This window comes from Empidonax traillii, unplaced genomic scaffold (assembly GCF_003031625.1).
Source record: "Empidonax traillii isolate 1590-97213 ecotype Southwest subspecies unplaced genomic scaffold, ASM303162v1 scaffold65:size4453928, whole genome shotgun sequence".
Classification (NCBI taxonomy): Eukaryota; Metazoa; Chordata; class Aves; order Passeriformes; family Tyrannidae; genus Empidonax; species Empidonax traillii.
The window spans coordinates 190,830-202,215 of record NW_020955258.1 but is presented as its reverse complement, the minus strand read 5'-3'; the positions used below and the strand labels follow the sequence as shown (position 1 = coordinate 202,215).

At 40.8% G+C, this 11,386-nt stretch overlaps 2 protein-coding genes across 5 annotated transcripts; one reads left to right on the top strand and one right to left on the bottom strand.

Annotated features, from left to right (window-relative positions):
- Positions 1-522: 522 nt before the first annotated feature.
- NIF3L1 (NGG1 interacting factor 3 like 1) lies at positions 523-5,067 on the bottom strand. Its single transcript, XM_027880104.1, has 6 exons — positions 4,579-5,067; positions 3,730-3,892; positions 3,174-3,300; positions 2,670-2,808; positions 1,279-1,362; positions 523-894 (listed from the first exon to the last, which is right to left on the bottom strand). The coding sequence occupies exons 1-6, from the start codon at positions 5,012-5,014 to the stop codon at positions 710-712; spliced, it is 1,134 nt and encodes a 377-aa protein (XP_027735905.1). The 5' UTR covers positions 5,015-5,067; the 3' UTR covers positions 523-709.
- Positions 5,068-5,295: 228 nt separating this feature from the next.
- On the top strand, positions 5,296-10,969 carry PPIL3 (peptidylprolyl isomerase like 3). Of its 4 annotated transcripts, none has more exons than XM_027880100.1 (8): positions 5,296-5,400; positions 5,718-5,780; positions 6,119-6,166; positions 7,323-7,397; positions 8,170-8,263; positions 8,923-8,990; positions 9,444-9,562; positions 10,596-10,969. In XM_027880100.1, the coding sequence occupies exons 3-8, from the start codon at positions 6,164-6,166 to the stop codon at positions 10,720-10,722; spliced, it is 486 nt and encodes a 161-aa protein (XP_027735901.1). In that variant the 5' UTR covers positions 5,296-5,400; positions 5,718-5,780; positions 6,119-6,163; the 3' UTR covers positions 10,723-10,969. The 4 variants fall into 4 exon arrangements, with proteins under 4 accessions (XP_027735901.1, XP_027735902.1, XP_027735904.1 ...); XM_027880101.1 differs by having other exon boundaries at positions 5,718-5,804; positions 10,596-10,817; XM_027880103.1 differs by lacking the exon at positions 5,718-5,780 and having other exon boundaries at positions 5,315-5,400; positions 10,596-10,817.
- The last annotated feature ends 417 nt before the right edge of the window (positions 10,970-11,386 follow it).

The window sequence follows — 11,386 nt, the reverse complement described above, 5'->3', positions numbered from 1 at the left end:
AAAACGACTGGTTCAGTTTTAGCAATCCTGTAACTAAGAGCCACAATTACAGAAACTGTTTCTAAAAGACAGTAACATTAAATTAATATACAGCTTTGTTAAGGAATTGAATTTTAATCTTCCAAAGCTTTTTCCAAGAGTCCCTCTATTAAAAAGCCTTTAAACTGCATTAGTGGTAGATTGTGCAATTGAATACTAGTACCAAAAACCTGATTTGTGTTCTGTATTTGCATCTGAGTGGTGCCTTAATAAAACTGTTAATTGAAATGGGTGATCCACACCCTTTCATTAAGTACTTTTTGTAAAATTTATTAGCTAAAATGTCAGTGACTTGCACTGGCATCATTTGACATAACTGAAGTGGGGTAGACCTGTGTAAGCTTAAATCTGAAGATAAGTCAGGTTTTACATATTTTACCCAAACCAATCCTAGAATATCTTGGTTATCAAATGTATCTAAATAAAAGCAAGAAGTAACAGTAAATTTATTCAAGTGCAGCCCAGTAAGTGAGTGAACAAACCTTTGGTAGCCCAAAACAAGTATTTATTTTTCTGACACGACAAAATATACCCCAAACTTCGAGGGACCGTACAATACAATCATTCTGCACTGAACCACTTGAAAACACCTCCACTAAGCTTGCAGCTGGATGAGTCTGTGCAAGATACCATGATTGACTGAATTCTCTCTCTATTACGTTTTTTTCCCCTATGCCACCTGGAGAGGATCTCTGTCCTTCTCAGACACAATGATGTTGACCTTGTTCTGTAGGTGGGTCGCTAGCACGTCACGCAGCTCTGACAAGAAGCCTCGCTCAGTGTTACTGTGCTCGCACAGAATAACACTTATCCCCTTGGCAACTGCATCCAGAACGTCGTGGTGAGACATCTCTCCTGCCATTTTGAGAAAGAAATGTCATGTAGATCATTATTAGTACAGTTTAGGTAATATAAAAATGGAATATAATGTAGTCTACAGAATCTGCAGAGTCTTTGCAGATTCTGTAGACTACATTATATTCCATTTTCTGTTGGGGAATTCTGTAGGGAATGCCACACAGCCATCTGATCCACATAATCTCTATTTAAATATTTATTCTTCTATCATTCCAAAAACTGATTGTTTCTCAATTATAAATAATAGGTAACCCTTTCTGGCCAAATCTTTCAACAACCAGTCAACTCCTGTATTTTTTCCCTGGCTTGTTTGTTTGTTTGTTTGTTTGTTTGTAGTGACTATTTTTATAAAGATAATGAATCAGCAACATCATCTTTTACCTGTGAGGTAGAGGTCAGCTTCTGTTCCCTTCAGGACACTGCTCCCAGAACCAGCACACAGAGCAGCTTTCTTCACCAGCGATTCTGCAGGACACAAGGTGCCACAGTTAAACTCTGTTCATCCCTCATGTCTGTACTGATTAACTGTTTCACAATAACTACCTTGATTTTAGGGTAAATGTAAATTTGTTGGAGTTGGTGACGCAGCTGTCAGTTTGAAGAGTCATGGGCTTATAACATCTCTGAAAATACAGCACAATCCTCTGTGATGGGTAGATTTTTTCCTTCAAGGGTAGGAAAGTTTTCAGAACACCACAACAGGTGGCTGGTTGATGGCTAGTTTTCTCCTAGTGAGGTCTTATTTAGCTAGGTTTCTGAACTGTTTAATAGGCTGCTACACTTTCCAGGACTTCATGTTCCACCATAATTTGTTTCCCAACTAATGATGCCATTATACTGGTTGCTAAATTTTAGCTCTCAGAAGGCCAGTCTTAATGCAAGCTGAAAACTGTTCCATGCCATTAAAAATTTGTCCAATTGCTGTGATAGCTGATTAGAAGCTATTACATGTGACAGGAAATTTAATTCTTCATATACATTAAACTGAGTAAGGAGAGGGGACACACAACACAGTTTTCAAATTCTGTTGAGGTTTTACAGTATCTTGCCTTGCAATTACTGTTCATTTAAGTGAAGACATATCACTTCATTCCCACACCATGAGAGGCTTCAGAATATTTTGGGGATTTTTTAGTGCAATTGATAGCAAAGAGGCTTCTAATAAGACTTTTGTCTCCTAAGTTACAAAGAGTTTTCAGCAAATTTGCTCTCGCAAATTCTAGTAGCTGTGGTGCTTGGAGATTGGGATAGGTAGCTGGGATAAGAGGATGCTTGCTCCACAGTTTTCTAAAGACTCCACTGTATGAGCTGGTTCACCTTTTTGCCTTATCTTTCATCAGAACATGGTTCATAAGGATACCATGAAGCGTCTTACTATTTTGAGATGGTTTGAAATTAACACTCAGCCACAAGAGGGAATGTACAATGACACAGTACACCTCTGTGTGTGTTATCCTGGGCAGCAAAACAAATCTTAGTAATTATATAAATTATGAAATGTATTTGATTTGTGCTGTCCCTTCTTTACTGCGTCAACCAGCGTAAAACATAACTTCCCACTAGAAGTACAGATGAGATTCTTTCTGTGTGGTTGTACTGTCTAAATTCTAAGATGCTGTTTCCTGGCACTGCTTCACAGAGCAGGTTTACTTGGAAGTAAACTTGTTTAAGACAGATCAGTATTTGCCACTCTCACACACACACACACTCATGCTCCTTATCTTCCTGGAATGCCGGTCCTAAGGGACAGTCTAACGTGCAGGTCTGTTTACCTCGTGTCTTGCCCGTTCCCACAGCTACACGGACGTGAGGTAATTTTAGGTGGCTTTTGATCCGCTCAATTATGTTTGACAAGGAGACTGGCTCGCTCAGCGTGCACAGACGTCCCATTCCAGTGTGGGGAAGAAGAGGCTGAAAAGAAATTAAAATCACTGTGAGAAAGCTGACCCCAGAAGCTTGCACTGCTTTCCATACTGTACAAAGGTGAGTATACTGGGCATTCGGGAACATCTCTGAACTTTACAAAAATATGTGTGATGTCCTACAATGTAACATACTAGTTACACCAGCTATTGGAACTGTTTTAAGAATTAGCACAGGCCACCTAAATATTTTCATTGCTTTGGAAACCACGCGTGGCTTCAAATCCCCATAAGCCAGTATTTCAGCTCACTGATGGGGTAGCACTGGAAACCTGTGATGCTGCATTTCAGTGTTTGGGGCACTCAGCTCACACAAGTAATACATTCACAGGAAGTAATTAATGATTCCGTTACCTTTTGTAGCAAGAGAATCTCGGTCTTGCGATAAAGAAGGCTGTTCTGGGACAATAATGCCACCACCTCCAACAGGGCTTTCTGAGAGCAGTTCAAAGTGACTCGTGTTTGCTCCTCACCTTCAACCCTGAGGAAAGATATGCTTGGTGCTTGCTAAGAAACTAGATCAAATTACAGCATTATAATTATAAAACAAAGCTATTCTGCCTCAGTTGCTGTTTTACCACTGAAAAAGGAACAAAGAAGGAATAGCCTAGCCTAGTTCACTCCCATGGAAAAAACAGATATGGGAATTCAACTCATCTGACCTCATCAGATTTCCTGTTAATACTCCTCTTTAGCACCTCTAATCTATGTGATGCCAGACTTGAGTTGCTGTTACCATGTAGCATGATTGATCAGAAAGGGACAATAATTCCTTAAATTTCTGGGTCTGCTGCTGAAAAATATAGCAGCAATGCACAGAGGAACAAAGTGGTTACAATAGTAAAGTACAGTTGCAGGAACTTATTGTTTCAAACAGAAAGAGTACAACACTAGAGAGCGGAGGACGTACCTGGCTGGGAAAGTAGTGAGACAAGAGATCTCTTGGATGTCTTTGATTTTGGACAGCACTACTTCCAGATGCTCAGTGTCTGTGCAGAATTCTACCCGGTGAGTGCCCTCAGCTGGACAGCTTGGTGCAGTTGATGGATGCAGTGGGACTGAAGTACAGGCACCTGAGAAAACAGTACAAGACTGCTGTTTTATAGAGCTGGAGAAGAACACTGATTTAGCACGTATCCTAAAGAGATACAACAAAAAGATGCAAATTTTGCACTCAAATCCATTTTCCCTGACCAGAACTGAGGACATTTTGTCCTGTTGTTTCCATATTTTTTCAGTCCAAAGAAGTTGATAGATATTTATTATTTGTCGTTCTTAGTGCCATCAATTTTATCCTAAGAATTGTACAAAACCAAAAATAGTTTCTGCTTTGTATGGCAGACTGGAAAAGACACAGCTGTTATAACCTATGAGTCATAAAATAATTTCAGGTAGTTTAAGTCCTTTGCAAACAATGAGATCTTGTACTTTATAAATTACAGGTGGTGATTTAAAGTCGGTGGTCTAAGCTTTGCAACCACAGCAGACAATATATATGCTCCACCAGTTCCAATAGTAGTCATCCACCAGTCATGGATTTGAAAATGTCCTCTAGTGTTTATATCTGGTATATATCACCAAGATAAATTTCCTAAAATATGTTTAAGGTTCTTAGTAGTACTAGAAAAATATCGAGGGGAAGAAAGAACAAGGAAGTCCTGTAAAATCTTGAAGAAAGAAAAATGAGGAAAGGTCCTCATAAAACAGCATATACCGATGAATAATTTTAACTTTTTGTTTGTTTTTAACAGAATCTCACCGAGTCCCTTTGTTAGCCAGTTATTAACTCCGTGAGGTATGGCATCGTAGGCTGTGTGTGGAGAGTAAATCCCAATTCTGTGCTCCAGGGCTCGGACCACCAGCCGTTCCTTCCAGGTCTTCCACGTTACTCGCTTGAGCGGCGCGAATATAGGTGGGTGGTAAGATAGAATAAGGTCTGCCTTCTTTTGCATCGCCTCTTCCATCACCTCCTCGGTGAGATCGTTAGTGAGGAAAAGGGTGTTCACAGTGTGGGGAGGACTCGGTTCCACCAGCAACCCCACATTGTCCCAGCTTTCCGCCAGAGAGAGGGGCGCGAAGTCATTCAGGGCAGAAACGAGCTCCCTGAGGTCCATGAGGGCGCGGGCGTGCAGGCGGCCCAAAGCACGGATGCGGTGGAGAGGCCGGCGAAGCAGCGCCGTGCCAGGCAGCAGCATGCGGCGACCTCAACAGGGGGAAACAGGCCGGAACGAGCCCGGGTAAGCCACCGGCCCGAACAGCAGCGAGATCGCTCGGGCTCCCGGGGTCACGCCCTGCACAGCCCCGCACCCAGAGCGCGGAGCGGGAGCGTCATCCCCCCTCCCGCGGCAGCACCGACCCGCAGAGCCCGGCCGTGAGGAGTCTCTTCCTCAGCCGAGGGCAGCGGGCGGCACTGCGCTCCCCTCCCGCAGGGCAGGCTCGGTGCTGCGGGGCGGGACCCGCGCTGGCCCCGCCGCTTCCGCTGCGCTCCGGGCCTCCACAGCGCCGCGTAGGGTGAGCGGCGGCCCCAGGCGGGAGGCGAGTCCCTGCCTCCAGACGATCTGTCTGGATCCAGCCCCGGCAGGTTCAAACATCCTCGCCCGTGGACGGGGAGGGCCCGTGGAGGAGCTGGGTGGCGGCACCTCGGGTGGGCAGGGAAGGAGCCACAGCTCCGGGTTGTGGGTGAGCGGGAGCCGAGCGCAGGTGGGGACGCCGGAGCCGGCTGGTGGCGGCTTCCCCGGGCTCCGCGGGGGTTCACCGGGGAGGGCGGTGTATAGAGGAGAAATCAGCGAGTAAATCTCTTGATTTCTACACAAATTCCATTGTATTAGCGCCATTCTAAACGCCTTATTTGAAAATGGTACTAAGATTAAGAAAGTCTGGTCCTGTGCTCGGATGCAGGTTCCGGGCCGTTGCAGCTGCCTACAGCTGTCAGGAGCCGGCTCCAAATCACATGTCTATTAAGTACTGCCATGGGGCTTTTATCTGGTAATTTCTACCATTTACTATTCTGCCAACTCTCATAATATTTGGAAAAACCGATTGCTTAGTATAAACTTTCATCCTAGGAAAGGGTGATTAGCACCTTCACCCCTTTTCTCTAAGTGATCTTTTTGTGCTAATTTCAGTTCTTTATATGATGTGTAGCTGCTTAATGCAAGTAAAACTTATCCACAGTCCCTTGAATGGCACTGTAGAACCATGTGATGTAAAAGCATATAACCACATAAATATTTTAGAATCAGAAAGAAATGGGGATTGGCGGGAAAAAAACTAACAAATTTCTTATGTTTTCTGTGCAGGAAATTGCTGTATAGAGAGCTGCCTCAGCTTTTTGATAAGCAGACATGGTAAGAACAAAAGCACTTTTTATATATTTTCATTCTTTCTTAAATGGTCACCTTTTGGAAGGTGAACAGTTGCTCTGCATCTCAAAGGATTACACATATTACTCTGATGCTGTAAAGAATTTGTAATGAAAAGTTTAGGTTTTCATTTCAGACTTATAAAAATATATAGTGAAAAGGAAAACCAGTTCATTTACATTAGTCTAAAATATAATTAAACTTTCACTTCAAAGATCCTAAAATTTAATGCTACTGTGGCATGTATTTGATAATCTAGTTTAGTTTCTTTTACCACAGAAGCATTACTCCAGTTGCAAGCCCTGCTTCAGTGTGTGTAAACTTCTGTACTTGCAGACTTTTAAAAGTTTAGCAAATCAGGAAATAGAGATAAGAGTGTACATATCTTAAACTGGACATATACCTTTTATAGCACCTTCATGGACACTGTGGGCAGCTGTCTTCTCTACTTTACTTGTATATATGCCAGTATCAACATGATGCTGATTTTTGTTATTTTTCCTGGGCACTTATCTCCACAGTAATTGTTTTTGCATTTTCATGGGAGCACTATGATATATGGGGCCTGTAGAGATATATTTGCTTAGGTGACTGGGTAACTGCGGTTTTATATTTTATAAAGCTAATTTATAAATTCTTAAGAAAAGTATGTTATTTTGTACATTTGCTTGTCTGTGAAGGCAGATTATATCCTCTGTCATTTAGAACTAGCTTTATCAGCCAGAAGGCTGCAGGCAAGTAACACACATTAGTTGATCCTCTGTTTATAAACGAGTGAGGTGTGTGAACCACACTATCTTCCAAATAAGTATAACCTTGATTCTTCACCTTTACAGTCAAGTGACTGAGTAGGTCCAGTTGCAAGTGAATAATGTATTTCTGGATTGTGACACCGTAAAACAGCTTCTGCATTACCATTGCGAACTTGATTCATCCTGAACCTGAATGAAACCGAATGCTTTCTGGTGATTTTACTGGAAATGGGGAAGGACAGTAGCCTTATTTGGCTTATGGCCAAGTATTGAAACAGTGGTTATATGCAGTGGGAACTTGCTTATGTTCTTTGTGGGACTGAGAAATAAAACTGAGTCTGATAGTATTCCATTGCTGATTCAATTATTATTTTCTACTTTTTGCTCAGGCTGTCACGCTGCATACCGATGTAGGAGATATTAAAATTGAACTATTCTGTGAGCGTACTCCAAAGACTTGTGAAGTAAGTCAAATTACAGGAGCAGGATTGCCTAGTGCTGAAACAAAGCAGTAGAAATAGTGAAGACTGTAGAGGAGGTAGAGTGGCTTTTGCAGTTCATCCATTCACATACTGGAATGCTAACATTTTAAGCTGCTACAGTGTCTTTTCCACTCATGGAACTTGTGCACTGTGTCATACTGTCTAGAGTGTTGATGCCTGTTTCTGACTTGGTAAGGTTTAGCTAAGGGACACTTCTCTCGAAGTTCCAGCACCTCCCAGTGTCCTCTGCCCCCAAGGGGAAATATGGCACAAATCATGGGATTCCCAAATTTCCACAGGTTTGCTCACACTCTCACAGACTTGATCTTAGTTTAAAAGAGTGAGGCTCCCAGTTTGTCAGAGGCCCCAGCTTTTCCTTTCTGCAATAAATTGAAATAATCTATTTTTTAATGAAAAAGCTGAGGCATCAAGTTACTGATTACAGAATTACACGTGCAAAATAAAAAAGTTGAATGGGAGTGGCACTTCAGAGCATATCTCAGGCTTTTTGTTTGTTCCTCGAGTCAGACAACCTTGCACTGTAAGCTTTAAAATTCTTTGTATGTGTGACACTGTCAAAGGAGTTTATTAATTAAGATTTTTTTTGTAACTGTTCTGTGGCAATACTCCGTGGAATTCACATAGTCATGATGCAAAGCAGGGGAAAAAGCATTGGTCTTGCCAATTCTGTCATTTTAATAAGATGATACTATTTTTCAGTTGTTTGTTAATATGGTGTGTTTGATTTCCGCAGAATTTCCTGGCTCTTTGTGCTAGTAACTACTACAATGGATGCGTATTTCACCGAAATATAAAGGGCTTCATGGTTCAGACAGGGGATCCATTAGGTAAATTCTTCTGTCTGGGTCTCTCTATAGAAAAATGTACATAAAAATAAAATTCAGAGCTATATAAGCAATTCTAAGTATTAATATTAAACCTAAAATGTAAATAAAAAAAAATAAAATATAAGAATTATTGCATTGGTGATAGAGGTTTTAGTGCTGAGATTAGTTTTCTGTGGTGGGCTTACAGAAGTGCACTCATTACTCTGGTTTTAAATAATTGTGCATTCTACAAACTTGAGTTTTTCCAGCTGTTTCCACTAAATATGATGGATCTGTTGACTTACTAGCTGTTGAATGTGGAGAAGTTGCTACTCTGCTTATCTGGTTTCTGCTTGAAAGGCTACACTGCCTCTAAAGCATTTGGGGAAAATGTCCCAAACGGTGTCAGCTGTTGGGGAGAAAATCTGATTCAGCTCGGTGTCTGTTTATACTCACACTGAATTTAATCTGAGGATATGTCACTGTTTTGCTCTGCTACTTAATAGGTGTTCATTACATAGAGTTAAATGTGCAGTATCAAGAAACAAGAACCTGATCCCTGCCTCAAACTAATTATAGCCTATCTAGGGTCTTTGTTTTAAAATGTCATAACAGAACATAATTCCTGGATTTTTCAGTCTGAAAATCTGATAATCTCTACTGTGGTGCTTCTTCGTCAGGCACTGGGAAAGGAGGTAACAGTATCTGGGGCAAGAAGTTTGAAGATGAGTTCAGTGAATACCTTAAGGTATTTCTTTGCTTTCAATATGCACTTATGTTTTCATATGAATTTTCTTTACAGGTTGGAGAACAATCAGCATAGTGTTGTACTGTATGAAACACCTCTTTGGTAATTGTAAAACAAAGTATAATCCTGCAGTAAAGGATAGAAAGCTTAATATTGTTAAAATAGGAACAGGCATTTCTGTGCTTGGCAAGTTAGGTTTGAGGATTTTCATCACTGAAAAGAGAAGTAAAAAGGATTTGTAACAGCCTTTTTCATGCACTTAAGGCAAAGTAATTTTTCATTCTAAGAGTAATCTTGAGGAGCTAATTATGAATTGTGATAGAATATATTAGCAACCAAGATTTGTTCAGAATAATGGTATTGAGGCAGAGTTCTGGGTCACAGAGCACTCTGTACAGGTTAGTCCTGCTTTCAGAGCTGTGTATTCACACTGAGGTTTCTCCCCGTGTCCAGCACAGTGTCCGTGGGGTAGTTTCAATGGCAAACAACGGCCCGAACACCAATGGATCGCAGTTCTTCATCACTTACGGCAAACAACCGCACCTGGACATGAAGTACACTGTGTTTGGAAAGTAAGGATCCAACTGCTTGGCTCTTTATCAGTGTGTGGGAAGGACCTGAGGATTTCAGGGCACATGCCATGCAAATTCAGAAGCTTCTGGTTCTAAGACTCTTTAGAATATTGGATATGTATGTATGTAAATGTATGTTCTTGCACTGGCACCAGAATTAGTTGCTCCAAAATGCTGCTCCCTTTTTCTTAGTGTTAGGGAATTCAGTGGAAATAGGCATATTAAAAATTACCTCAAGAATGTAGATTTTCTTTCTTTCTTTCCCTCTCCCTCCCCCACTAGTTATTCCATTTGGCTTTTCATCCATTCCCAAATGGATACAGCCTGATTTTAAACGAACTCCAGAACATCTGGATATACAGTTGTAGGGTTTACTGAGAAGTAAGAATCTGATTTGAGACTGGATCTGGGGATGGGTTTGGTACTTCTAAGCCTGTTGCTGGGGAATAAACTGCCAAGATTTACCAGAATTAGTCGCTTAAACAAAAACACGTATGAGGTTTTAGTAGAAGAATCTCTTGCCAGTTCTTCAGCCTGAGCAGGAAATCTGTGCCATTAGATTTACAACAGTTGTTAATGATTCTGTCCAGTCTTGTCTTTGAGTCAGAAGGTTAGAAATTATAATCTCAGATTTGGATATTGATTTCCCAGATGTAAGATTTCAATAATTCTGACTGAAGTTCACTAGGGCCAGTATCTTGCTGCTACCTAAGCCCGGTACTGTGTTTGTCAGTCCTGCTTGTCAGGAAGTGCAGCCAGGAACTTTATATAGCTGTGGTTGGTATAAAATACGATTCTGTCAGGTCAGCAGGAATTATTTGTACTTTTTTTGAGAATCCATCATGGATGCTTAATATTTCCTTTCAAAGTACATTATTTGCCACATACAATGTTTAGGCTGTCTTATTTGTATCTTTTGCTTGCAAAGTTCTTGCCCTATGATACTTAACTGTAAAGTGTTTTGAGATATGTCAATTGTGAAATTTAAATCATTATTAGAAGGAGATTTCTAGCACTTCTGTTTTTCTTGCAGAGTTATTGATGGCTTGGAGACCCTGGATGAGCTGGAGAAGCTGCCCGTGAATGAGAAAACCTACCGACCTCTTAATGATGTTCGCATTAAAGATATTACAATCCATGCCAACCCCTTTGCTCTGTAGCCACAGAGGCCTCAACACATTCTTTAGAGACTGGTCAGATCAACTCCCAGAACACGGGGTTTAAGGAGCCATTAAAAAGGGTTACTTGAGCTGGATCAAGTAAGTTCGCTCACAGAATGCATAATTTTCAGGAGCTGTGACATTGGTTTGGAGTTGTCAGAGAGTAACCTTGTGCTTCAGAAGGAGGGTTTTCCAGAGTATCATCCAGGATTTTGATTTTTAAGCATTGCTTTTTATACTTGTAAAATAATAAAAAACAAAACCACTAAAATATTTTTGCAAATCTTCGAGTTTTGCCTTATCTTTCTTAGTGATATTATGTTAAAGCAATGTTCTTTGCTATAATTTCATGCTACCAGTTTTCTTAAACTTTCTCATGTAAATTCTAACCTTCCTTACTTGGTTTTCTCAAAAGAGTAAAGTAAGATATGCAATTTTCTAGGTGAGAGCAGTGTCATAAATCGATGAAACCTTTCTTTCCCAGAGGATTAAAGAACATACTTAGAGAAGTGCTTGCTCTTGTACTGCTGTGTTGAAATGGCAACCTCTTCAACCTCCCAAAAAGGTATCTACTGCTTCTGGCACAGTGCTATAGCTATGAAAGGTATTTCTGTTAATATGTATGAAAGAGTAAGTATTTTCTTTACGTAGCTTTTAATTGAAA

What these genes read in the sequence shown, in the direction of transcription:
- NIF3L1 (XM_027880104.1), bottom strand. Translation starts at nt 5,014, where the DNA reads ATGCTGCTGCCTGGCACGGCGCTGCTTCGCCGGCCTCTCCACCGCATC. An exon ending in CTGGCTAACAAAGGGACTCG is followed by an intron (nt 3,893 to 4,578) that starts GTGAGATTCTGT and finishes CTGTTTTCTCAG; the next exon opens with GTGCCTGTACTTCAGTCCCA. An exon ending in GGGAACGGGCAAGACACGAG is followed by an intron (nt 1,363 to 2,669) that starts GTAAACAGACCT and finishes TGTGTCCTGCAG; the next exon opens with AATCGCTGGTGAAGAAAGCT.
- PPIL3 (XM_027880100.1), top strand. An exon ending in TCAGACAGGGGATCCATTAG is followed by an intron (nt 8,264 to 8,922) that starts GTAAATTCTTCT and finishes CTTCTTCGTCAG; the next exon opens with GCACTGGGAAAGGAGGTAAC. An exon ending in AAGTACACTGTGTTTGGAAA is followed by an intron (nt 9,563 to 10,595) that starts GTAAGGATCCAA and finishes TTTTTCTTGCAG; the next exon opens with AGTTATTGATGGCTTGGAGA.